This window comes from Falco biarmicus, chromosome 8 (assembly GCF_023638135.1).
Source record: "Falco biarmicus isolate bFalBia1 chromosome 8, bFalBia1.pri, whole genome shotgun sequence".
Taxonomy (NCBI): Eukaryota; Metazoa; Chordata; class Aves; order Falconiformes; family Falconidae; genus Falco; species Falco biarmicus.
Window position 1 is genome coordinate 41,732,602 of NC_079295.1, and position 26,228 is coordinate 41,758,829.

The 26,228-nt window shown below is 40.5% G+C and overlaps 1 protein-coding gene across 1 annotated transcript in view; it reads left to right on the forward strand.

Moving 5' to 3' along the window:
* Positions 1–26,228, forward strand: part of KIF5C (kinesin family member 5C) — an 85,505-nt gene that overhangs the window by 30,722 nt on the left and 28,555 nt on the right. The window contains exons 3-12 of the mRNA XM_056349851.1: positions 2,617–2,690; positions 7,118–7,222; positions 9,948–9,996; positions 10,888–10,943; positions 11,838–11,925; positions 13,950–14,074; positions 15,860–15,964; positions 16,309–16,457; positions 21,326–21,474; positions 24,629–24,804. Coding sequence (XP_056205826.1) covers positions 2,617–2,690; positions 7,118–7,222; positions 9,948–9,996; positions 10,888–10,943; positions 11,838–11,925; positions 13,950–14,074; positions 15,860–15,964; positions 16,309–16,457; positions 21,326–21,474; positions 24,629–24,804 — 1,076 coding nt within the window. The remainder of the gene's footprint in view (positions 1–2,616; positions 2,691–7,117; positions 7,223–9,947; positions 9,997–10,887; positions 10,944–11,837; positions 11,926–13,949; positions 14,075–15,859; positions 15,965–16,308; positions 16,458–21,325; positions 21,475–24,628; positions 24,805–26,228) is intronic.

Genomic DNA, 26,228 nt, shown 5'->3' on the forward strand with positions numbered 1-26,228 from the left:
CAAGGTTACTTGGGAAGACAAATGCCATTGCTCCAAATGTGTCCCCCCCTTCCTTCTTCCCCCAGTTTATATACTCGGCATGACGCCATATGGTACGAATACATCTCTGGCTAGTTCGGGTCACCTGTCCTGGCTGTGTCCTCTCCCAGTTTTCTGTGCTCCTCCAGCTGGCAGGGCCCAGGAAACCCGTAAGTCCTTGATTTAGTATAAACATTACCCAGCAACAACTAAAACCATCCATGTGCCATCAACATTGTTCTCCCACCAAACCCAAAGCACAGCACTGCACCAGCTGCTGAGAAGAAAATTAACTCTCTCCCAGCTGAAATGAGGACAGTTGTAAAGTTGTAATCATCAACAATCTTAAGGAATTATCTCTTGTTAATATTTTAATATCTTCCAAGGACAATGCTTAGTATATATTGGGGATTTATTGGAAATAATGGCATGAAAATGGCACCCATGAAAGTGCGAGCGAAGGGGCTTTGAAGGGGGTGCAGGCAGAGGAGGCTCGCCGGCCGCTCCCCCCGCGCTCCCCGCCGCAGCCCAGCCCTTCCTTCCACTCGGCTTTGCTCTCTGCTGAACTGAAAATCAGCGAGATGTTCGCTTCAGAGTAGAACTGGTGAGTGAATGTTTTGAAATACCAATAACATGAAATTTGGCTCTGTTTAGAAGCCTGCTGGGAAAGTAATGGGTCGAAGGTGTGAACTCAGGTTAGCACTGCATCTGTGGCTGGACAGCTGGGTTTTTATCCATGCAATTATTATTTATATTACTTATTTTAAAGTTTGTTTCTTTAAGGCAAGAGCAAGCAGTGTCTCTATTTTTATAAATGGATAAGGATGCTAAATTCATACAAAATGTTAATATGAGAATGACAGTAATTATAGTCTCTAACCTTGCCATTCTCCTAGATTTCAAGATTTGGAAAACTTGCCCAACAATACTCTGTTGAGGTTTATACAACCTCTGGCGTGTCTGGTCTCTTCAGCTCCCCAACATAGTTCTGCCACAACTTAAATGGTTATACTCTGTGTTTAATTAGAATGTATATTTTTAAATGGCTTCATTCTAACTTCATCCTTACTCAGTATTGCTGTATAGGAAATGTGGGTCTGTGTAGCCAGTGTCTTTGAAAAAGATCTCTTTCCCTTCCTTTCTTTTTATCCATTTCTTTTCTTTGATATCACCTTTCTGAGGCTTTTCCCTTGAATTGTCTTCATTCTTGTTCCTTCTTCATTCTTTTTAAATAGACATATCTTAATTAATTATCCTTCCTATCTGGACCATTGACATACATACACATGGAGATACAAATAAGGAGATTTTTTGTGTGTGTTTATGTAAACGCACTAAGTATGACCTTTTATGTAATTATATATAATACAGTTGTGTGTTTATATTTACACACATGCACATTTATACTTTTTTCTCCTGGCGGCCTCTATGAGTATTGGTGCAGAGGGTGGGAAACAGAACACCTTTCAGAAGCAGAGGCAACTCCGAAAGCAGGAGATGGTTCAGAAGAGGCCGTGGGCAGGGAACCCTCTGCCCCTGGTGGTCCCTGGGCTCTGCTGGCGGCTCCCGTGCCCCTCGGCAGGCGCTGAGCTTTCCCTTTGCTTTTATTTTTCGCCGGCAGCTCCCCCCGGCTTTGCTGCTCTCTTGCTGCCTGGTGGTTCTGCTCCGTGGCAGAGCTCTGGGACCCCGTACAGTGCTGCTGGCCCGTGGCAAGAGGCGCCAGGCATGGTGTGGGGGCAAGGTGGGTGTCCCCAGGCACAGCACCCTGGCCCTACCCTTCTTGGGGGGTCTTTCAGCAGAGACTGATGGGGGCAGCACAGGGTTATTGGTGCCAGTTTTTAGATTGAAGGTTTCCTGCGTTCTTGATTAGCAACTAGAGTAAGTGTTACTCTTCTGTTCCATGAACGCTGCGTGAGTAGATGGCCCTACAAGGCTCTAAATTCCCTTCCTGGAGCCAGCCCAGGCCAGCAATCCTTTCAGTGGCACCGACCGGCCGTGAGACTGTGCCCAAGAACCAGCTGGTTTACACCCCTCCTGGACTGCTGCAAGTTACTATAGACGTTAACCACTGCTAAGTTAAAAATGGATATTTTTGTATCATAATGCAATATAAAATTACTCATTCTGCCTTGAGAGAAGTATATTTTCAATAAAGCAAATTCCTGTTGGTCTAACTTTCTTCCCGCTTTGCAGACAAGCTTGGAAATTAATGAGGCTGTGAACTGTTGATGCTGTTACAGTAGTAGAAATATATGAGTTTGTTTAATTTTCTTTGTGGTGCGCAATGGTTTAAAATGCATACAATTAGGTTTCCTTTTTCCTATGTTACACAGGTATATTGGCTGATGTCTAATGTCCAAAGATACTTTTTTACCAGGAAAATGACAGAGACATCAGTAATTCTGCAATTCTCTACTTTAGATGTTGTTATGCTTTTTTTTTTTTGGCCTAAAGGTAACTAGTTACATTGTATTTTTCCCATTCTTTATTGCCCAAACTGTTTTCTGATTGAGTTTCAACGTCGTAGAAGTCTTAGGAAAAGCTGCTAATCCAGCTTTAAGATGTCGATATGAGTTTTAATTGTTTTTCTTCTTGCAGATGTTCTTGAAGGCTACAATGGCACAATCTTTGCTTATGGACAGACATCATCAGGAAAAACACATACTATGGAGGTACAGTGGCAAAATTAAATCAGTTTGCTAGCAGCAGTAGAATTATGCGTACCAATTACCTGAACAAACCAGCTATCTGGAGCACTCAGCTGTGAGTGACATATAAAAAGAGATCTAAGTGTGTTTAGCTTCTCCTGCCTTTTAAACTGTAGTATTTCTTGCAATGTGGAGTTTTTTTCAGTTGTTTAGCTAGGTATCTGTAGACCAATAAATGCACCAAGTGAAAAATAACAAGTATATGTTCTCCATATTTGTCATAACAGTTTGGGTATGTGTATATTTTAAAGGCTTTGGGTGAGATTTGTTAATGCACAAATGAAAACAGTAATAAGGGTCTGCAGAGTTCCCTTGTATGCAGGATTATGAAAATTTATGCCTTGGTTATTGGTTTTCTCATTTGCACTCCCCTTCTGGGAATACCACTCTCACATGCTGCAGCACAGATGAATGAATTTTTGAGAATTGTTGCTTTGGAGAAGAAATACCAAATTATACCAAATTCCAGTGGTTGAAATCCTAAGTATGTTCGTATTTCTGCTGTATGACGTGTGACAGTGTAGTTTTTCCCTGTGGTTTTTTTTTTTTAACTGTTCAGTTACAAGACATTAGATATTTTAGTCTCTTGCTAAAAAAGGAGGATCATTCAAGCATTTAATCCCCACATAGGATTGTTCCATCACAGCACTGTACAAGCTGGATGTGTATGTCTTAGAGCATTTTGTTTCAGCTGTGAACTTTAAACAGGAGGTCTACAGCAAAGTTTTGCTAAATGAAAGGAAAAAAATGAGCTTTCCTTCATTTAACAGCATCAGATGGTTTTGCTACACGATTAACACAGGTGACCTACCTAACATGAAGGTGAAAGGAGAAGGGAAGCAATATTCTCTCGGGCCAACAGGCCCTGGTGAAATTGTTGTTCGATTGCCGCAGTTGCTCCTTTCCTGGAGGATGCAATAACTGATGCCTCATGTCTAATTAAGTCTGTCCTTGCAAGGATGGGGGAAATCACTAGCTCAGCCCTCACAGATGGCACAATGGCTGAGTAATCCACCAGCTCTGTATGTAATTAAATCAAAATGTCTGCAGGGCTTGAGCTGGTGCTTCCACATGGCATGGGGAAAGATCTCTTAAAGCCAATTTATATTCAGAATTACAAGCTGCGATAAAGAAAATTACTGTAGAGAAATGGCTGTTTTACTTCTTTAATAAAGAAAAAGCTGTCATTTTAAAGTGGAATCAAGTCTATATTCAGTTTTAATCCCCCTTTTAACCTAACAACCTCTTGTAAAGTTGCGAAAGTATGTTGTGGAAGAAAAAAATAGTCTGAAGTTGAAGAAATAGTAAATCCTTTTGGTAAAGCTGTTATGGAGGATTTTCTGTGAAATGTGAAATGCTTCATAGTGTTAGTGTTAATCTTGAACAGGACATGGTAGTATAATATAGCTAGGATAGGCTTTTTGACATATGTAGGTCTTTCTCCTATGCTAGATAAAATATTTACCAACCTGTATAGCAGGATAGAAACCTTAAAAAATTACATGGTTTTGCCCATAAGATTATATTGAGGGGCTTTGACCTTACAGTAGAGTTTTCAATACTGGTCCCTGTAGACTGTAGTCATGTCAACATCCTGACATAAACCAGCACTCTCTCAAATGTTACGCTTCGCTAGCTAGTGCCTGCCTGCTCTGTTTAAATGTGGAAATTAATGTCCTTATTAAAATGAGAGGCTTTAATGAGCAGAGAACACTCTGTCCGGGTGCTTTGGGGGAGTTTACTAACTGCAGCGTCAGCATGGCAGCAGCAGCACATGTCTCCAAACTCTTTCTGAGCTTACAGCTAAATCCATGAGAGTGGGGGGGTTTATTATTGCAGCTTTCCAGTGAATAGCCTGCCTCTGTCTTTCTCTTCCCTTTCAGTTTATGGTGTCTGTAAATTGTAGTGGAACCTTCTTCAATCATCTCTTGTTTTAATAAAAATTCATTTACAGTGGCGTAAAAAGGGGTATTTTTCAATGCTTCACAGACTGCTGGTGTTACAGTGTTTTAAAGATCTTAACTCTTTCTTCTTAAAGCATTGAATATGATCTTGCTTCACTGAAGTTTCTCCAGGCTTAAATGGTGAGAAGGCCTGAGCCCAAGAAGTTGTAGACGAAGTGGTTGAGTTACATGCACATTTAATCATGTTTTACAGATTGATTACATAGCTTTCTGTAGCTCAGAAGATAAAAGGAAAGCATAGTTATTACAGGGCTTGTTCGATTGGGGGAATGCTTAATGAAATAGTTTTGTAACTTGTCACTTCCCCACAATTATTAGGGGATGCGTTTACCGGGTGCAGTGATCCCAAAGCTGATGCACCCCTGCGCAGACAGAAGTCTCTGCAGCAAAACTTTGAATTCAAACCACCCTTTGGCAGAGCTAACAGCCCAGCTGGACCAAAGCTGCTGTAGAAAAGGGGGCACTGCACAGCTCTGGCATTCCTGGCTCTGCAGCTCCCTTTGCTGCCTTAGGAATCGTGCATTTTGCAGTACTTCAAGGTGTAGACACACCTTTGGTTGGATTTCTGTGCACTGAAGAAATACCAACAAATCTCTGTTTATTCTGGTTTAGGAAAAACTCTTTTCCCTTCTTGGGGAAAATTTTCTTTGAGCAGTAATACGGGGCGGTCAGTTGGTTTCAGTGAGCTTTTCAGGGAGAAGGCATGGAGAGTGTGGAAATTGCATTGCAGTCTGCTCAGTAACAGCGATGTGTGACGGAACTGAGTGCTGTGCTGGCAAGGCAAAAGAAGGTGTTGGGGTTTGATTTCAGTGTGTGTTTGTGCACACAAGTTTTCCCCTCTATCAGGGATTTAGTATATTTAATCACCCTCTTTTTCATTCTCATAGTCTGAAATGAAATGGTCTGGCATATGACAAGGACTTCTTATTTTTTGAGAAGCTTAATAGGATGTTGTATATGGTATAGGCTGTAACTGCTTCTGCTGCAGAAGGTAATATTATCTGTATAATATAAATAAAATATGGTTTAGATCCAGCTGAGTTATGCCTTATAGGGAAGGCAGTCAGCAATGTAATTGATTTAGCTATATTACCTCCCCTTTTTTTCTCCCCAAGATGTTTATGTAATTTGAGGGCAGAAGCTTAGTAACTATTTTAAATACGGCCTTTGAGATGGAGGAAGAGATTATGTTGGTTCTTCATGATAAATTTCCTTCATGCTAGGCTGATGCGTAGAAGTTGACAATTCACTGGCTTTAGCATAAAGAAAGCAATGTCTAGGAAGGCTGTATTTGAGTGTACAAGTAAAAGCTGAGAAACTTGGAAAACAGGTCAATGTGACACAGCAGTCATTCACAAACATACATAATATTGAAAAACACACGGACATGTGTATGATTTTCCTCCTGTTTTCCTAAAAAAAAAATAAAATCTTGGTGTTTAATAGTTTTTAGTAATAAACGATCAAGTCTGACTTCCCATGATTTGGAGTTGTACAGTTACCCACTATATTTTAAAAAACAGTCATTCCCTACACCTGTTCAGAGTTCGGTGCTTTGTGGTGCTGAGATGTGCAGTGTTACTTGGGCAAAGTTATGTTCAAAAGGTGTATTAGAGTTTCCAGGCACTATGTTCTGATGGAGTCTTACGACTACTGACTTGTTGTTGCATATTTAAGCAGTTTCATAAAACATTTGGAAACAAAAGTACAATGTATGTTGTAGTCAGAAAAGGTTTTAATTTTGGATTTGTATTTCTGTTCAGTTTTCAAGTAGTGTTAGCTTTCCTGTGCATGTCTGGCTTTTTCAAAAAGAGCAATGCAACTACAAGATGCAACGTGGCCAGGGAAATTGTTTGGTTTAGTTAATATTCAGTTCTTTAAAGAATAGAGGAAAGTAGTTGTGCAAGTTAATGTGAAGAACGGTAGTGTTTGCAAGGCACGGTTCTCTGGCAATAGGCCCAGCAAGCTCAAATCAGAATATATTACTCTAATCCTCAAATCCCTGCAACCCAGATTTCCCTTTAGCTTTCTAGCACAGTGGTGAAAGAGAAACAAAATGCTTTAATACTTCTTGTTTCTGACATGTTGCTAAATATCTGATTTAACTGGGAGAACCAGGCTTTAATTTGTATGTTTGTGTTTATTCGCCTATCTTTTGTCAGAGAGCGCCAGTGTACATAGCGGCAGGACAGCACGCTTGGCAAACGGTAGGAGCTGCCAGAACAAATAGGTGCTCTGTCAGGTGAAGGCTGCTAACATGTTGAGTCATTCTGCCACCTTCTCTGTGCGCTTATATCAAGCAGTTCCCCTAGAGCAGCCAGCACGCTCACGGGGACCCGCTGGAGGAGGGCGTGTTTGGACAAGGCTTTCTCCTCGCTGGTGCCTGAGCAAGGTTCTCCAAGTTACGGTTTGGTTTTGTGTCCACAGGGGAAGCTGCATGACCCTCAGCTCATGGGAATCATTCCGAGAATTGCACATGACATCTTTGATCACATCTACTCCATGGATGAAAACCTGGAGTTTCATATAAAGGTAAATAAATGCAGAATGACGTGTTACGAAATGGGTTGGGTGGAAGAAAGTTGAGCTGGATGGGAAGATCTATAGCATTCACGCGATAATGTTGTGCTGCAGAATTTTTCTTTTCTCCCTTTTGTAACTCAAAAAACCATTGTGTTACTGAGGATATTTACTAGAAATAATCTAATACAGTTACTAGCCTTTGACAGAAACTTTTCGTGAGTGTTTTCAGCTCAGGTTTGCTAGTCTGTTGGTTGCCTTGTCTCTCACCACAGTTGACAGGCTGGCCAGCATGGTAAGGAAACACTAATTTCTCTGCACCTTCTCTGATGGCTGTGCCCTACTAGTTATGACCATAAATACCATTGGTCTTCATGATGTCTGTGAGAATACTGGCATCACGTTCCTATCTCAAGGATATAAACAGCCCTCCATAATATATGAGGGTTTGAAATGGAGGAAAGATGGCTTTGGGCAATTTACGGAAGGATGTTTAGAAGTGATTTTTAGCTCAAAAGCTTATGTATTTCCTTAAGATAGTGGTCTAAGTCTCAATTTGAACAGCTATTACGTTTTTCCATGTCCCTATCTTGATCACAACCATATGAGCTCTCAAATGTTTTGAGTGACCTTTAATTCCGACTGTTCATCCGGTCTCCCGGGGAGCTCTCAGCTGTGGGGGGGCACTGGTCCATCTGGCAGAGCTGGGGTCAGGCTGCAGCTCGCTTCTGAGCAGACATCAGGAAAATTACCCAGCGGATTGCAGGCAAAAGGAGTACTCCTCTGCGCCATATCCCACCCCACCCCCAAACCACACAAAAGATATGTAGCGCACCCCAGTATAGGTATACTATATATATACTATACTTCAGTAAAGGTAAGGAGCTGAGTACAGGTAGAGTGTGAAAACACTGTCCCTTCTCCTGCTGTGACCAGGTCATGCCCTCTGAGAATGGAGCTCTCCTCCTGTGTCCCTCTTGTGCCTCCAAGTTAGACATGGGTGACTTTTTAGTGCTGCTTGCATTGAAGCCCTTGAAGTATTTCTGGTGGTATATCTCTCCGTGTTTGAGTGTGTATCTAATTTTTTTTTTTTAATTTGCTTCAATAATCTAGCAGAGTACCTCTGAACCAGCCACTGATCTTCTGGAAGGACTAGATCATTTTGTATGGAGAACCTTCTTAGCAGTGCCTGTTTGTAGGGGTGCGCCTGAAGTACAGACAGAAGAGCTTTATGAAGTACAATAAGCCATCTAAGTATTTTAATAGACCTTAGATTGTAAAATACTGAGCACCTTAAGAAGAGACATCTCTGAGTTTTCATAGAAATGACTTCCATAGGGGTGACACTGATTTCTTTTCATCATCTGTAAAGCTCCCCTGTGGCTATTGCTGTTCTACAGATGGGCACCCCCTTGTACAAGACATAGGAAATTCCTATCACGGCCAGCAGAAGCTTATCACTTTATAAATCATGTTCTGCCAGCATTGAATTGTTTCAGTGGTTTCCTATCATGGTTGACATTTATGAATATCTTAACAGAAAAGCTGCCTAAGTAGCACTGAATGAGTGAGTGATGATACAAGGAGCTGTCATTGAGAGAAATGCGTGTTCTGTCACTGGGAGCAAGAATTTAACCAAACTGTCACACTCTTTAAATAACTGAGCCAACGCTGAAAATTAGTATAATTTTTTTTCCTCTCCCTCTTTAATAGACAGCCATTTAGAACAGGGAGGGGAACTTGGTATCTCCTGTGTGTCTTGGTCCTCAGCAGTGTGTTGGGAGGATAATATAAAGCATGTGAGTTAAGTCTGGGTGAAACGAGCTGGTCCAGAGGATGGCTTTAAATGGGACACAGGTGAAGTAAATGCACAAAAGCAAAATACATCTGTATTTAATAGCAGTTGTCACATAAGATCAACTCAGAATAAAAAAAACCAGAACAATTTATTTTTCACATGAGAGAAAATGATACTGTACTAAATAACTAGAGTATACTGATACCTATAATTTAAGCATCTAGCATTCCAGCTAAATAATTGCTGAATAAAGTTTATTAAGGGTACGGGCAGGCACCACATCCCTAACATATTTCTGTTTGCTTCTGTGAATCAAATACTCTTTTATTATGAGTCAGTCAGTCATTCTCTCTCTTCTTTTTTTTTTTTCTTTTTTTTTTTTCCCTTGAGGACAATTGTTTCTGTTAGAGAAAAGCTTATTTTCAGTTTTTTCTTTGGGACTCGATTCAAGACAGAACTTTTACATATGCTTAATTTAAAAGTTTAATATATATTGCTTTGGTTTACATAACTTTTATATTCAAGCACTGCAGGTGCTGCCTGCTTTTGTGCTGGCAGGTATCAGTATACCTTTTACAGTTGTCAAACTTGACCCTTCTTGTGATGCAGCTGTACTGATGCGATAGTAGCTGAATTGATTTGATTATGTTCAATATTTTTTTTCAATTTTGCTTATGTAAAAGAAAAAAGATAAGATTTGCCCGAAGTGTTCTTTTGTATACTTTCCTCATGAATCATTGGTCAATGCAGAAAGATCAATGACTTCTAAATCATTCAAAATACAAGTATGTTCACATGAAAGATGTAATTCAAACTGTGTGGGTGGTGGGTTTTATTTTTAGTTTGGTGCTTTTTATTCTGACAGATGTGGAAATACAGGTACAGAGATTTTTAAATTGCTCAAGTTTAAATCTGTAACGTTTATGATTATTTAATTAGGTTTCCTACTTTGAGATATATTTGGACAAAATAAGGGACCTGCTTGATGGTAAGTTCTGCATTTCTTATGCAATGTGTTTTTTGGCTTGGTGTAGTGCTTTGAATCAATGCCTAAGTGGAAACAGTTGCTTTCCTTGAGAGTGATTTCAGTTCAAGCTGTATGGCTGTGTTTGTGAAAGAGAATTTTGCAGTTTAAGTCATCTGATCTCTGACTCCTGTGCACCTACCTCTGCAGCACTACATAGCTTCGTCATAAATGAGTACAGAGAATTTTACAGACTTCAAGGCAGGTCTGAGCCTCGCTGGCAATGTATATTCTTAAAGTAAAACTGTAATTTAAAAATGTAGATAGTGTTCTGTTGAGTCTTTTTTGTTAAATTTAGAATACATTCAGTGCAACTTCTTCCTTGCTTTGTGTCTGTTAGGCAGGCTTTGTTGGGAGTGATCTGTTTTACAATTTGTGTTTCTGTGTATGCATACTGTATGTTAATGCAAGTGTGAATTGTGTGTCTTGAATCGCTCTGAAGACAGAAATGTATGCTGAGGGTAACAGAAAACCAGGAGCACATATATGAGCTATTTTCAATTCCAGTGAGTTCTTCTATCTCTTTTGAAATTCTTGGCTGCTTTGGCAAAATCCAGCTTGGTCTGTGTTTGTTTTATTAATCCAAGCAATAAACAAAAGCTTTTGCACCATGAAGTTAATTTTAAAGAAACAGGTGCAAGATTGACAGAACAAGAAACAAGTTTTATGTAACAGAAATATTGGTAGTCCATAAGGAATGGGAAGCGACTACAATTCTCATTTATGTATATATTCTATATATTCATGTATTACATTAATGAATATAATAAATTCACTGTATGTCTGTCATGCCTATAGTTGACATATTTACCTGTGGAATGAATATTCCTAATGATCTCACATCCTTTTTTCTAGTGTCAAAGACAAACCTCGCTGTACATGAAGATAAAAACAGAGTCCCATATGTTAAGGTACAAGGAAAATTTGATTTTTCATTCTTCCTCACATACACATTTATTTATTTGTATCCCAGTGTCATCTGCCAAAATGATTCAACTCATGTTCCGTGTCTTGAATGTTCAGCTAGTGTTGGTCCTTGGATTTAAACAGTTTCCTGAAATATTAATGGGCTTGAATCATGTTTGCTTTATTTTCCTGACTGTAATCATTTACATTTTGTTAGTATGGTGTTAAATTTAAAGTATTCATGTTCCCATTTCATGTCAGATATGAAAGAGAATGTTTCGAAGAATTTTTTTCTTTAGTATTTTGTGGCACAGATAAATGCTGTAATCTCACAATATTTTAGAACAGATTTGTTAGGTTAGGAATTTGGTTTATGAAGCCTGGGCCCTCACTTAAATGTAATATACTTGTTATGAATGTATGTGAGCCTTAATAATATACAGACGGTTCTGTTTATTCTCATCCTGGGGAGGGCAAAAAAAAAGGATAAAATAATTCCTTCAGAAATATTGCGTTAGGGCAGAGAACAAGGATGTATCTCATCTTGTAGTTTGAGAGAGGAAGAACTAATTTGAGTGTGTAATCTTACTCAAATTGGTAACAGGAACATGTGTTGTATCATTCCATGTGTTCTATGTGTAGAAACTCTTTTCTGCTTCATGTTTGGATTTGACAGAGTCTTTTAATCTTGTGAAAGAAAACTGTCTCTCAAGTTATCCCCTGGACTCCTGAAAGTCACACAAAGGCATGTTTTGGCTCATTGCCTCCCTAGTGGTCATGTTGGATGTTGATGGTTCTTCTAATTAGTTTGTTCATCAGTGCTAAATCTTTTTCCTGACAGCATTTGGGGTGCTAGGACACTTCCTAAGCTTTTCTGTTTTCAACTTGCATACTTCTAGGGTTGTACAGAAAGATTTGTATCTAGTCCTGAAGAAGTTTTGGATGTCATTGACGAAGGGAAAGCTAACCGTCATGTAGCTGTAACAAGTAAGTATTCCTGGAGGCTTTTCTGGCTCCAAGTGTGGGTGGGTGTAGCTTCCTGGTGATGTAGTGATTCTTGGTGTTCACAAAGTACTTTAACTTACCTATGTGAACGACGTAATGATGCGCAAGTGATAACACTTTAAAATGAATAGTGTGTACCTTTTTTACCACTTCACTGCATACAGAAACATTTGTTGACTTTCAGCTTTGAGAACTGAATTTAATGTATGGCATTGTTATATAAAAAGTCAGAGTATGTGTTGTTACACATAGCGTAGATATTTTGAAATGATGTAGAATTGTAATTACGTACATACATTCTTCTTTGTGCTACAAGTCAATAATTCAAAGCAATTCACTGGTCAAACGGCAGGCAAAGACTGCAGAGCAGTTATCAGGCTCTGCCTGTTTATCTCTTGCAAGTTGTTCCATGAAGCAGTGACTTGGATTGAGTTCCAGTGATGGCAAAGCAAACAAGTCTTCCTGAATTAAAAGAAATTAAAGATTAATTGCTTCAGCCTGTGCCAGATTCGTTGACATTGTGTCGCATGCAGCCTGCTAGCGTTATGTTGATAAAGGAGGCAGATACCTTTGGCCTGTTTCCCAATTTATACTGTTAAGATGTCTTTGATCCAAGAAGTGAGCGTGGCAGAACCTCAGCTTGTAACTCAGATCTCGGTGGTGGGGTGAAGTTTTGAGCTGGAGAGGGTGGAGGGTTGGTGGGGGTTTTTGTTTGTATTTTTTAAAATTTTATTTTTTTATGATGCACTGGATAACTTCTTTCACTTTCATGTCTCTGCCTTCTTCCTTTGTTAAATACTCTATTGCTTTAGTCTTCCCCTGCCTTTCTCATCATACTAATAGCAATGCCGTCTCTTTTTTCTGAGTAATGTTTCCTTCTGGTGTTTCTGCTATTCTTTAACAAAATATAACCAAATACACCTTTTGCTGTGAGACTACCTGTTGCATTTGGTGCACACAGAAAAATCCTGACAGAAGTTGACAGGGAGTGCATTTCACCTGTACTGGAACGGCAAGGAGCGAATTTGGAAGTGTTACTGAAAAAAAAAAAGTTGGGAGATGGGAGGAGTAAGAGGGAGCTCAGCTAAATATAAATATTGCTGTGGATGGGAATGGGGGAAGGGTGGTCATGGGGTTTATGGTAACAGAGAGAACAGATGAGAAAGAGGTTTACGGATTTGCGATATTTTCTTTTTCCTTTTTTATGAAACGTCAAGCATAACGTGTTTACAATCAAACTCAAAATAAGTGGAAGCTGAAACTAGAGCTGCTTGTGTTTTACCTGCGGCCTGGGTGAAGGAGGATTTTTAACTATATAAGCAATAAAAATTACTCTGAAATTTTAATTTACATAGTGTGGTTTGGATGAAAACTTTTGCTAAATGTTGGGAGATCTCCTCACACAATTGTACGGGGATGTTCCCAGCTATTATTTCATTCTCTTTATACTATTTTGGTCAGACTCAAATTTATTCCTCTGTCCAGGATGCTGAATGTACATCCTCATTGCAATTCTGTGTCTAAATAGTTTCTGTTATATCACAGCAGTTTTTGCATGAGCTGTCTATACTCATGAAGCAGCGTAAAAGGACAGAACCTTTATTTCTTACTATATCTGTGAAATGTTATTTTATTATTCTTACGCTATGATACTTTTTGTTATTTTTTCCTGTTTCTGGCCAATTTTTATTGCTTCAGGGGACTGAAAAAACTTTGAAAAAAAGGCAGACAGAAAGAAAGAACACCAGCTGCTTTTCCCAAGGCTCTCATTTATCATGAATCTGGTATTTGGCCATGCTGGGAGAAGGTAGGAGCTCATCCTGCAGTCCATAAGCTGTATTTGCAGCTCTTGGCGCAGGTGCTGCTGTCAGTGCAGTGGTCTGGGCTTCTCCGGTGAATGGCTCCATGCTTTTGAACTTGCTAACCATGGGCTAGCTCTGATGAAATACAATTTCTTGTCAGGTTTTAAAGCCATTTAAACAAAACACGTTCAAATGTGATTGCAGATATGAATGAACACAGCTCTAGGAGCCACAGTATCTTCCTCATTAATATTAAACAAGAGAATGTGGAAACTGAGAAGAAACTCAGTGGAAAACTTTACCTGGTTGACTTGGCTGGAAGCGAGAAGGTAACCTTTCCTTTCTCCTAAACTGCTGAATGATCCTGGTGGGATCACTAAACTGATCATGCGCATGTGTGTCAGTGCAAACTAAGCTAGGTTTTACAGAAGTCCTATTTAAGTTTATCATTAGTATGGCTGTTTTTTAAAATTTTATTTTAATTGGGATGGAGAAAAAGAGATCATAACTATTGGTATGAAGTGCAAAACCCAAAAATCTACAATGTATCTTCATTTATAATGAAGTGGATTGAACCAGTGTACTTTTTTATAGCTTTACATTCAGGTACAGGTATTTTAACAAAGTAATGTCATTTTAATGTAACTTTTCAAATTACACAGCTATTTTAATTTGCTTATATTCAGATAGGTCCTGTTTCTAAGTTTTCTGTAATTATTTCACATATTAGATCAGTGAAATAACAGCAGGTAATGCAGTTTGGCAGCTGAATTCTATCTGAAGCTCCCTGAATAACTCTCTTGATTGTGGTGACTTTCTGCTTTCCAATGTAGAAAAATACTAACCAGAAAAGAACCTGTACCTGTTTACCAAAAGAGTAATGGTCTAGAACAGTACTGCACTGAAAAAATACCATTTTTTCCCAGTTCTCATTCTAACACCTACTGGAGTGTTCAAAGTTATGTAACTGTAAATGAAATTATAAACCCCGTCATTTTGCAATGCTATGGAATTCTTTATTCAAGCAGGATCCTGGGTAACTACTGTGCATGTCAAAATAATTACTCATGGTGAAGCAATGTCTTGTTGTGGTGGGAGATTTTAGTTTCTTTCTGAAAATCAGAAATAAAACGAAAGATTTTTGTTCGATAGGCTGCACAGGGTTCAGGTTGCACAGTGGGATGCTCTGGTTGATAACCCATCAGTACAATGCAGACGCTGTCCATCAGAATAATTAATCACGTGAAACTCTATTACTGCATATAATGCTAAATGTTAAATAAAAAACTCCTAGTGGTGTTTGGAAAATGAGTGTGTAGTCAGGCTCTATTCTCTGAAAACTACATTTTGTAGTTCATTAGGTTTGGACATTGTACAAAAAACCTGGAATAAGGGTTTCCTTTGTAGGTTGTCATCTTAAAAGATATTGTTTCCTTTTATGTCATGTATAATTTTTAGAGGACATTAGAGATACTGTAGTGTTAATGTAGAGAAAAATATATGGCTTTATCCTCCATTTCTGTGCCCTTCCCCACCCACTCCACCCTGCCAAAAAGAACAGAGAAGGAGAAACAACTATAAAACTGTGTTGTTGTCTAAAGGAGAGCTGGTCCCAGGCTACCAAGCTTCTTGACTGGGGCACCTTGGGATCGAGTTTGCTGACCAGTAAACCTTGTGGTCAGGATGAGTGAGACTATCCTTTTTCTGCCCTGATATTCTTGGTCGGTGCACACAAAAACCCCGAAGCCCAAGATCCTAGTTTGGTGGCAAACGCTGTGCCACCGAGTGTGCCCCGAGAACATACCTGTGGTGTTCCCTGGCTGCACAGCCTGGTCGTGGCAGTGGTCCCCACCTGTCCTCAGGCGAGCGCAGACTTACCAGCTTTTCCCTTAACAAAGCAACGACCAACTTGCCCTTACACTGGAAGAAAGGGGAGGTATTCCAGGCTTCCACTAACAAAAAAAATGCATGTACAATTCTCGTTCTTCACGCTGAGGGTAAGTTTGCTTTGTTTTTCCTCCACGAGCAGCTGTAACCATTGCGCGGTGTGCACTGTAGTGTGTGCAGGCGCTGGCTGGCAGCTGAGCCTGACTGTTGCCTGCTCTCTTTGGTAGGTCAGCAAAACTGGAGCGGAGGGCGCTGTTCTTGATGAAGCTAAAAATATCAATAAGTCTTTGTCTGCTCTAGGCAATGTGATATCTGCCTTGGCAGAAGGAACTGTAAGTAATCCTGTTTTGTGTTGTTGAAGAATGGCCTTTTTTATTTTTCTGTTTCTTTGCCACGCACGTCAAAAAATAAGCTAACATTTCGATTCGGAAAGAAGAAAATATTAGATTTCCAACCACAAACTGGTGACGCTTTTGGTATTCTACTAAAGATAAGAAACTAATTCTTGGTGATTTCACTTGAGTGGTTATCCAATCTTAGCACAATCAAAATAATTACTCTTCAGGACTGTATGCTTTAAATCCATTAAACCGGTCATTGTCGACTCACGCCCTCTCTCATTTTGATAGCATCATCTTAAAACATTGCTCTTGTCTCTTACTTGTATTTTGATTAGAAAACCCATGTTCCATACCGAGACAGCAAAATGACCCGAATACTTCAGGATTCCCTCGGGGGGAACTGCAGAACTACCATTGTTATATGCTGTTCTCCCTCTGTCTTCAACGAAGCAGAAACAAAGTCGACCCTGATGTTCGGACAGCGGTGAGTCCTGCTCAGCAGTAGTGGATGGCACTTAATCAGACTTTACTCATGTTCCCAGCCAACCATGCAGAGGCGAGCGAGATCAGTAGGCATTTTAAAATAGAGAGGTTATGGTTTCTGGAGTTGCTCAAAATAGTACTAGAGAACTTCAGAGAACTGTTTCTTCATTCCCTATGGTACCAGAAAAATAAATGTTAATGTTGGTTGGCAGCTGCACTGTTTAGAAGCTCTGGTAGTCTTTCCTGCAGAAAATACAAAGTGTATTTGTAGCTCTTTGAGATTTTATGGGGAAGATAATGGTATTGGGCTTACTCAGTGGAAAATGCTCTGTTTTGCTTTATCTGATACTTCTCTTGATGCTTTTAAGATGTGTCTTCTCCTTGAGTGGCATCTTAGGGATTATTGTTATGGTTGTAACAGATATTTTTTAACTGTTAAGGAAAATGAAGAATATGGACTGTGTGTAATAGTGACAGCTTTGATAAAATGTCCATGAGCTATCATGGTAATCTATGTTTGAAGGTTCTTAACAGTTTAGGAATAAGTCCTCAGCAACAAGCAAGAGTAACATAAGTGTGGAACTACTCAGAAAGAAAATTTCTCTTCCATATGTGTTCATTGGCGATAGTCATATGAAAAACATTTGGAAAGTTAGCAAAAATAGGTCAGACTCATTACATAATTACTGCTTTTGTTGTAATTGAGGAGAACTCTGGTACTTTGGAAAATTACTCATTTTGTTTAATTGTGTAATAGCAGAAAGAAAAAAATACTAACAAGTGACAGTTGTTTGAAACAGAATTTATTTAACAGTTTGTACAGTACAATAAATTTGTCTTTGTCTAAAAATGGGTTGTTTTCCACCATGCATAATTTTTGCATTGAAGCCTATGTTGCAAAGGAGCATTTTATATTTGAAAGTAAAATCATGTAGAGAAGATTAATTGGACAATCTTCTGTTAATTCATTGCCCCACTTTTATCCTTTAATGTGAGCTTTCCTTAGATTTTTGTGAGGGAAGATGATCCCTTTAGCGTATTCATAGGAGAGTGTGTAAACGTGCAGGGCAGACAGGGGCAGCGGGGTGCAGTCCCCCCTCATGGAGGGGTGCAGGTCAGGGCTGGAGGAACGTTCTGCAACATGCTTCCCGTCTGGCATTGCCAGAGCTGGATGAACTTGTCCTTGTCATCTGCTGCTGGGATTTGGGCAAGCTGGGGAGGGACCCACGTGCTGCAAGCCAGGTAGCTGCAAAACCCTCTGTAGCGTTTCCTTCTTCACTGCAGAGCCATAAGCTACTCATTTAAATAACAGCACGCAGGAAAAACTCCCCAAAGGGAACTTCACCGGTTGCTGCAAGAAGTTTTTATGGAAAAAGACTATAAAAGGAGCAAGTGGTCATTAACATAATCCGGTTAAGCGTCGCTATGCGGTTTTAATTCACCGTTGTACAATGAACATGATGAACAGGAGTTTAAGTTATTGAATATGTAAGCTTCCACTGAAATCCCATATACTATAATGTGTCACAGAAATTTTGAGTAAACGCAAATATTAAGATGCAGTAATTAAATAAAGCGTGTTCACCACTCTGACATATGAGTTGCAGAGTTTTTGTTGATGGTGAAAGTTTACAGGTTTTGATTGACAGCTTTACACCTCCCTACGTACGATTTTCTAACGGCAGGTGATTTTAGATGAGTGTGAGGCTGGCACCTCTGCAGACCCCAGGAGCAGTCGTAAAGGTCCTGTGCACTCATTCTGGATAAGGCTCCAGGGCAGTAACGCAGCCGCAAGGGGCATTTAATGTTAAATAGATGAGTAGGCTCTGCGTTAGGTTTCAGTCTGCCTGCTGTTATGCTGGACTCTGCCTGCAGGTATGGTTTGAAGTAAAAAGAGATGTAAACTGTAAAATAAAATAGTTCAGATTGAGGGGGTTAAAAGGTAACGCATCTTTTTTTAAATTACTTTTTTTTTTTTTTTTTTTTTTTTTAAATCTAGATTAAAAGGGGTTTGGTTTTGCTCTGTAATGCATAACAGTGCTCCAGGATCTCTGGGAAGTTGTGTGCTTGGGTACCTGAGGAAGTTTATCGTGGTTTCATTTCTCTTGTAGTAATCGAGGGTTTTTTCTTGCCTGTTTACGGCAAAATCATTTTCAAACTGACTCTGCCCACCCTGGCTAGCAGCGCTTGGAGTGATATGACAGGACTAATGGAGTGATATGACAGGACTAACACTTTTCTAGGAAGAGGAATGCTTTTAAGATGTTCCTTAGTGAGGACTAGGATGTCAGCTGAGAGCACTGGGGAAATAGCTACTTTGTGAGAGCCCTCGGTTGGGGTTTATTGTGGGGTTTTTCTTTGTTTGCTTAAAAACTATAGAACTGGGCTGAAATAGGAGTTTCTCATGGAAAGCATTTAATTGTAAGAAAAGGAATACAAGTAGGAGGGCCGGGGATGCACTAGACCTGCAGAGCAGCACGTGTCCTGTGCATGCACAGCGTTATTTGTCAGCGTTTTGGCTAGGAATGTCGCTGTCTACGGGAACTGGCTTCTCTTAGAGGCTCTTTGGTTGTGGTATTTCATTTTTCTGATGCAACAGTATTAAGGACCTGAATAACATTAAAGGGAAGGTATATGAGTCATAAGTGATTACTGGTTCCTCCATTTTTCTTAGCAAAAAAGATTGATATCATCAGTAAAATAAGTGTCAGGAGGAAAATTCATCTTTGGAGGCCCACTTGTACTAATCAACATGTGCATGTGCTGCTCTGTTAGTAGTGAGTCGGTTTCTTCTCTTTCTGCTCCATCTTTTCTTGTGGTTTTTATATTATTTTTAATTTTAGTTGCCAGTAAGTACTTCATCCATCATTAGGGTAACGCAGTCAATAAACTTTATGCCGCGGCCTTTTTTTCCTCCCTGGTACAGTGCAATGAGTGGAAACTTGAGCCATGCTGTTGGCAGAGGCACTATGTAAAAGCTAACCATTAGGCATTATTTTAAAGGTACAGGGTTATTTGGAAATATTTCTAAGGTAATAAAACTCCAGCTTGCCACATAGTGCAAATCACTGGAGTGTAGTTTGGAGTGTTTTTTTGCTGATAAAATAAACTTTCAGAAATTTTATTGACTGGCCACATTTAAAGGATGCTTTAGAATCTGTAAGTGGAGCTGTGAAGAAAATCATTAAGATTGTGTGCTTGCCCCGAAGGAGGGCTAGCCAGTGCATCTGTAGCCCGTTCCCAGATGTAGTTCCTTGCATCAGCGTTTCAGCCTACGCTTTCCAAACTGGTATGAGGCCTGCCTGTTATTCCTTTACTTAGCCTCTATTTTATTCTGTAACACTGGAGTCATTAGGAGGGAGTCCGTGTCTGAGCAGTGAAGAGCAAAGATCCAAAACTTTTTTAATTCATACTGATTTGTTTGTTTTTTTTCTTTTTAAGTGAGGATTTACTAGGGTAGGTGCTGTGTATTTTTTTCTGCTCGCTTTGCATTTTCTAGTGCAATTGTTTCAGTTCAGTAGGAGCTAAGCACTTCCAAATAATAAAGTGGTGGTGGTTGTTGTTGGAAGGGTTTAAATTTTGTGATATTTTTGCCTAGAGAGGCAGTTAGCTCATGAACCTCCCAACCGTGGCACAGGCACGGGTTTAGGCTCCCTTCCCACTGAGAGCCTTCCTCAGCCCAGTAGTAACCCAGTTACCTGGTGGTGACCAGCGATTCTCCTCCTTCCCTTCCTTCCACCTCCAAAAACATGTTTGAAAGCACTCTTTGGCTTTCAAGAAGGGTAAGTTTCCATATCTCTGCGTCACTGTGTTGACATCCTTTGTGCTGTGATGCTTCAAACAGAGCTGAGTTTTGCTGGGGGAGTCTGAGGGATGGCTGTGAAGAGATGGGGCAAGCCCATGGCCAGACCTTAGTGTGGGTGCTCTGTGGTGGGTCTCAGCCCAGGAGAACCTGTGGGGTTGTCGTGGTTTAACCTCATCCAGCAGCTCAGCCCCACACAGCTGCTCCCTCCCTCCCTCCCAGTGGGATGGGGGAGAGAGTCAGAAGGGTAAAAGCGAGAAAACTCATGGGCTGAGATAAAGACAGTTTGATAGGTAAAGCAAAAGCCACGCACACAAGCAGAGCAATCAAGGAATTCATCCCCCAGTTCCCCTGGGCAGGCAGGTGTGCGGCCATCTCCAGGACAGCAGGGCTCCATCACGTGTAACGGTGACTTGGGAAGACAAACGCCATCACTCTGAACGTCCCCCTCTTCCTCCTCCTTCCCCCAGTTTATATACTGAGCATGGCGTTCTGTGGTATGGACTATCCCTTTGGCCAGTTTGGGCCAGCTGTCCTGGCTGTGTCCCCTCCCAAATTCTTGTGCCCCTCCAGCCCTCTTGCTGGCAGTGCCTGAGAAACTGAGAAGTCCTTGGCTTAGTATAAACATGATTAGCGACATTATTCTCCCACCAAACCCAAAACGCAGCACTGCACCAGCTACTGAGAAGAAAATGAACTGTGTCCCAGTGGAAACCAGGACAGAGATGACAGCTTATCTAGCAAAGCAATAGTGACAGGACTTGGTTTTGTCCTTAGTCCAAGAACAGTTTCCAGAGCTCCTGTTTTTGGAGGAATCCTGAAGAGGCAGATCCATGTCTGCTCCAGGTCACTGGGTGCTGGATTTTCATACAGAAAAATTTCTGTTGAGGCTTCCAGGCAGTAATGGTACTGAGGGTTTGAGAGCAAAAGGAATTGTGGCATTGCACTTCAGAAAATAAATTGCAAATATTTGGTAGTTTTCCTTTGTTTCACAAAGAATTCTGAGCCCTTACTGTTTGATTGAGATTGAAGTTGCAGAGCAACTGATGCCTCGTTTTGTTGCACAGGGCTAAGACAATTAAGAACACAGTCTCTGTGAATCTGGAGCTGACTGCGGAGGAGTGGAAGAAAAAGTACGAGAAGGAGAAAGACAAAAACAAAAGTCTAAAGAATGTTATCCAGCATCTAGAGCTGGAACTCAACAGGTGGAGAAATGGTACGTACCAGAAAATGGGAGTGGGTATGTCTTTGTACTTTTAAGGTATGTGTTTAAATCTTGCCTTAAATCACAAGAGTCACAGGAATTCTGAGCTCACCGTTCAGAGTGGTGGCTCACCCTTCATGGTAACGGAAAGGCTGAAGAAGCAGAAACTAGAGAAACCAGCAGCAGATGTGTACGGAATACCACTTTAAATGCCAAAACTAGCATGCTGTCAGGTGTAGAGAATCCAAGGAAGGCAACAATATTTTTTAATAATGTTAGTAATATTAATAATGAAAAGGTAGAATGTAATTAGGTTTTTTTGTTGTTTGTTTGTTTGTTTGTTTTTAAAGAACTTTGATCCTCAGGCACGAGAATCAGTTCCAATATGCTATGGTTTGTGGTTTGTTTTTTTTTTTATAATTGAGTTTAACATTAGAATAATTAGTCCTTTCCAATGATTATGAGTGTCATCTGATTAGAATCACCACTTGTCTCCTTCTGTGGCTTCTAAGTGAAGTTTGTTGAGAACAGCCAATTTTCTGTTTAGAAACATAGGGAATTGCTGTTCAGGGAAGGTCATTAAATCAAGTGTAGGATGGTAGAGGAGGAAGAATATGCATACGTACAAATTAAATAATTTTTATTTAATCTGGAACGTTGACAAATAATTTTAGCAAATCATCCTTCATTCTAGGTTTTTTATTCCTCATATTAAAGTAACATAAATCAACCCCCAAACTCCAAAACAACAAACAACGCTTCAACCCAAAGAAACTAACCCTGGCAGCCCCCTCGCACCCTGAAATCTCAACAACGCCCCCATCTGTAAAACACTGCTGCTTTGGAGTCATTTTTATTTTCTGTATTGCTTATCGTCCATGTCCTACGTGTTGATGTGTTCAGTAGTATGTAACTCTTGCAAACGTGAAGTATCTAAAGTGAGGAGAATTTTGTGATTTAATTATTAGTCACAATTTGTTTTGCACAGTCAAGTCTGGTTTTGAACATATCCTGGGAGAAATTCACTGCTGAAGAGATAATACCTGGCCTTCATGGGTGGGAAAAATTGCTTCCTCCTTTCAGCTCCCTGTGCCGTTCCCTTGCCTTTCAGATGAGATCGTTACCTAATGATTGCGCTCAGTCTCTTTCTCTGGAGACTCCAGCACAGGGAATATTTCCCTTATCAGCATAGCGCAATTGCTATGGAGACACTCGTCTGCTGCTGGCGTTGAAGAGGGCCGAGGATTTATAACCCGCTCATGTTCTGCCTGTTTCATTCTGTGTTTGCTAAATGTGACGACTTTAATATCCTTCCCCTTCCAGAGACACTTTTTTTTTTTTTTTTAAAGACCCCGTATAGATCTTTTCTATATGCCATGTAAAGAAGCCTTACAACATGCTGCCTCTATTGTTTTGTCTAAGTACACACACCTCCTTATCCCCTCCATCTGTCCTGCTTTTCCCATCGGCGTCACCCAGCAATACATTCAGTGCATTCAAAATCCTATTGATTTCTTGTCTGACCTTCTGCAATAGCATCCTTTGGAAGGATGTTCTGTCAAAGGAGGCTCTTTACAAACAAAAGTGTCCCAGAAATTGCTTCTTGAATATGAAATGCAAGATAGATGCATACATATGCCATAGGTATAGCTCATTCTATAAATTTAGAAAATGATACAAAAAATAAACTTGTAGCAGAAAATGGGGGTGCCGAGTTCTCACTGAAGCAAGATTTCAGCAGCCTTGTATCCAAGCACACAATCTGGCCTGTGTTTTACAGGTAGTAGGTGGTTGTTCTTGTCCAATGAATTAAAATCTAAAGATTAATTTTGGGAGGCTCTCAATGGATTCTCTGCAGCCTGAGGAGCATTTCAGTGTTCAAGGCCCCACAGTCTGACCGAGCCCACCTTTCTTAGTCCGCTCCAGTGACATGCAACAATGAAAAATTAATTTACGTTTTTCTCATTAATCATATAAATATCATCAAGCCATTAGCAATAGGGCAAAACGTATTTTGACTGAAGTACGTTATTATAGATTGCTTATATATGCACCGCATATGCTGCTTCATTTCAAATTACTCTTTTTCATGCTTCAAGTGTGGAAAAAAAAGTATCTTCTCTGTTAGTTGGTCGTGCTCTTTCATGCCCTGTTTTGTTCTGCTTTGGGGCCTGAATTACCTTGTCTTTTTGGTTTTTGATGTATTTGTCCTGTTTACTTCTTCTCTGCCAGTAAGAGAAGTAGTGCCTACACTGTTTTGGCAAGAGGAATGGATAGTAAAGTTTTATGGGATTAAAATATTGTATCTTTTCATAGAAAAGGAAAAAACCTGTTTGTGCAGGAGGGTTGGACATAGCCTTCCTGCACCTCGAGCAACGTGCGCAGCATTCAGTGGCTGGCAGTCTCTCACCAGACTCTAATGAGAGTAGATTCAATTTCTGGCATGAGCGCCTTGCCTGTCCCTCTTCACTGAGCTGCAGCGGGCTCGTAATTGCAATGCACTGACGTTACCAAAGGAGATACTCCTCGGAGAAAATGGTTTCGAAAGAAAACGTGTAGGGAGAACCTCCTCTCTGGTATGCACAGGCAAGATCTGAAAATTAGTGCACGCGCTTTAATTTTACATGTGACAAGGCAGAAGGTGAACATTGTTTTAAATGCAGCTGTCTTACCCGTTGTCCTGATGCTCCAGCAGTTCATTATGGGGGAGGGAGGGTTTATAAGGCGGTTGGAAGTCTGGAGAGGAAGAGACGTTTAATTGCTGGTAGGCTTTAGGCTGAAAGTCAGATTTATTTATTGTTTTTCCTCTTTATTTACACTTTTTTTTTAATCCATGGAGCTAATCCAATCTATAGAGGGCTGGAGTGAGCAGGGAGCCGGGAGTTTGGTAATTTTAGTGGCAGCCACTTGAAGTGTTGCTGCATTTTGCGTGTTTGTGTTTCTCACCGTGGAGGTCATCCTCCTAACGAGGACAGCCGTCCTTCCACACCTACTTCTGCCTGTCCTTTGTATGCATGGCGGCTGCCTGCCTCGCACAGCTGGATACGGATGCAGCCCTTCTTGGCTTTGCTGAGTCTCACCAGCTGTGAAGGACCTTCCCAGGTGTCCATGGGTTTGGGCAACCCTATTTCTTGGATTGGAATGACCGTGGCTTGTATGCCTGCAGGAGAAGCTGTGCCTGAAGATGAACAGATCAGCGCGAAGGACCAGAAGAACCTGGAGCCTTGTGATAACACGCCCATTATTGACAACATCACGCCGGTTGTCGCCAGCATCTCGACAGAGGAGAAGCAGAAATATGACGAGGAGATTGCCAGTCTCTACAGGCAGCTGGATGATAAGGTGTGAACGTTTGGTTTGACTCTGTTTGTTGGGTGTAAATGGAAAACTAAGCCTAAAATGGGTGGGTGTCTCTCTGTATGTCTTGAGCACCACGAACTGGGAAATAATCCAAAGTTCAAAACACCATCACTGCGTAAAGGCTGATCCATTGCATCAGCTGTCTGCCTCTGCGCCCTCTGCAGAGTGTTGTGGGGCATTCGCAGTGGAACCGGGGCCAGCTTTCCCTTTAATTTTAAGGGCTCAGGACAAGCTTTTCAGTACTCCTTTTCTTCAGCGATTTTTGTAAAATTCCTCAGCAAACTGTAACATCATCTTGGAGTCTCAGGAGAAAGAAAAAAAGGGAGAAAAGGGAGACTATATCTTAATATTTTTGATATATTCATTGTGTATTTGACTTCTAAGGAAAATACATAACCATCCCTTGGGTCTCTTCTGTTCATGTTGCTCTAGCTATGAACACTGCCTGGCATGCAGGCAGCTGTTCTATTTATTTATTTATTTATTTGCACAGCTTGAAGTACATCATTGGCACTTAAAGCGATCAGCAATACATTTACTGAGCATTTACCATTAATAGCTTTGGCTTGCATGAAGATAAAAAGTGGGGAAAGAAAGGCATATTAAACCTGTTAGCCATTACAGGTGAGAACAGCGTGCAAGGCTATCTAGAAAAAGTTTTCAGGGTAGCTTTAATTATGAATCAGAATTTGATATTAACTTTAGATTGTAATTAGCAGGAAAATATCATGGAAAAAAAGCTCCTTGTATGTTAACATGGAAGTTTGGCTGTGTATGAATACGGAGGGAGGGAGGGGATCGCTGTGTGTAACCCCTGAGTCTGACGTGCACACGGTCTCTCTGCACAGTCTGGTTGCACGCAGCAGTGTGTTAATGGCTTCCAAACTAACGGTTATGGTTCTTAAGAAATTACTGGATTTCTGTGATAGAGAATACGTTCCTGGTAGCAGTCTCTGGATGTTACATATTGATAAGAAAAAAAAAAAAGTCCGTCGTTCCTTCACGTTCTCTCATGTAAAGTAGCAAAGCCCACTGAATTATTTTTGAGGGAACTGGCAGCAGGTTTGGTTTTTACCCCAGAAAACATGGGAAGCATCATTTGGTGTGTTACTCCAGTACTATAGAAAATGAAAACATATTTGATTCCCAAACCAAAACCAAAATACCACCGTTTGTAACCTGTTACAGTGTAAACCCTTCTTATGTTATACCTGGGCCTAATTTAATATTAGGAAATGGTGTGATATATTCTACCTGATAGCTGTGTTTGTTATCAGGAGTCAACCTGTTAGCATTCCTGTCAGTGAAACACAAAATACCAGTTCACTCTGACAGAGTAAAAAGCAACCGTTTGTCTTTGGTGCGTTCCTTGGAGAAGGATATCCGTCAGGAGAACAGCGGTGGGC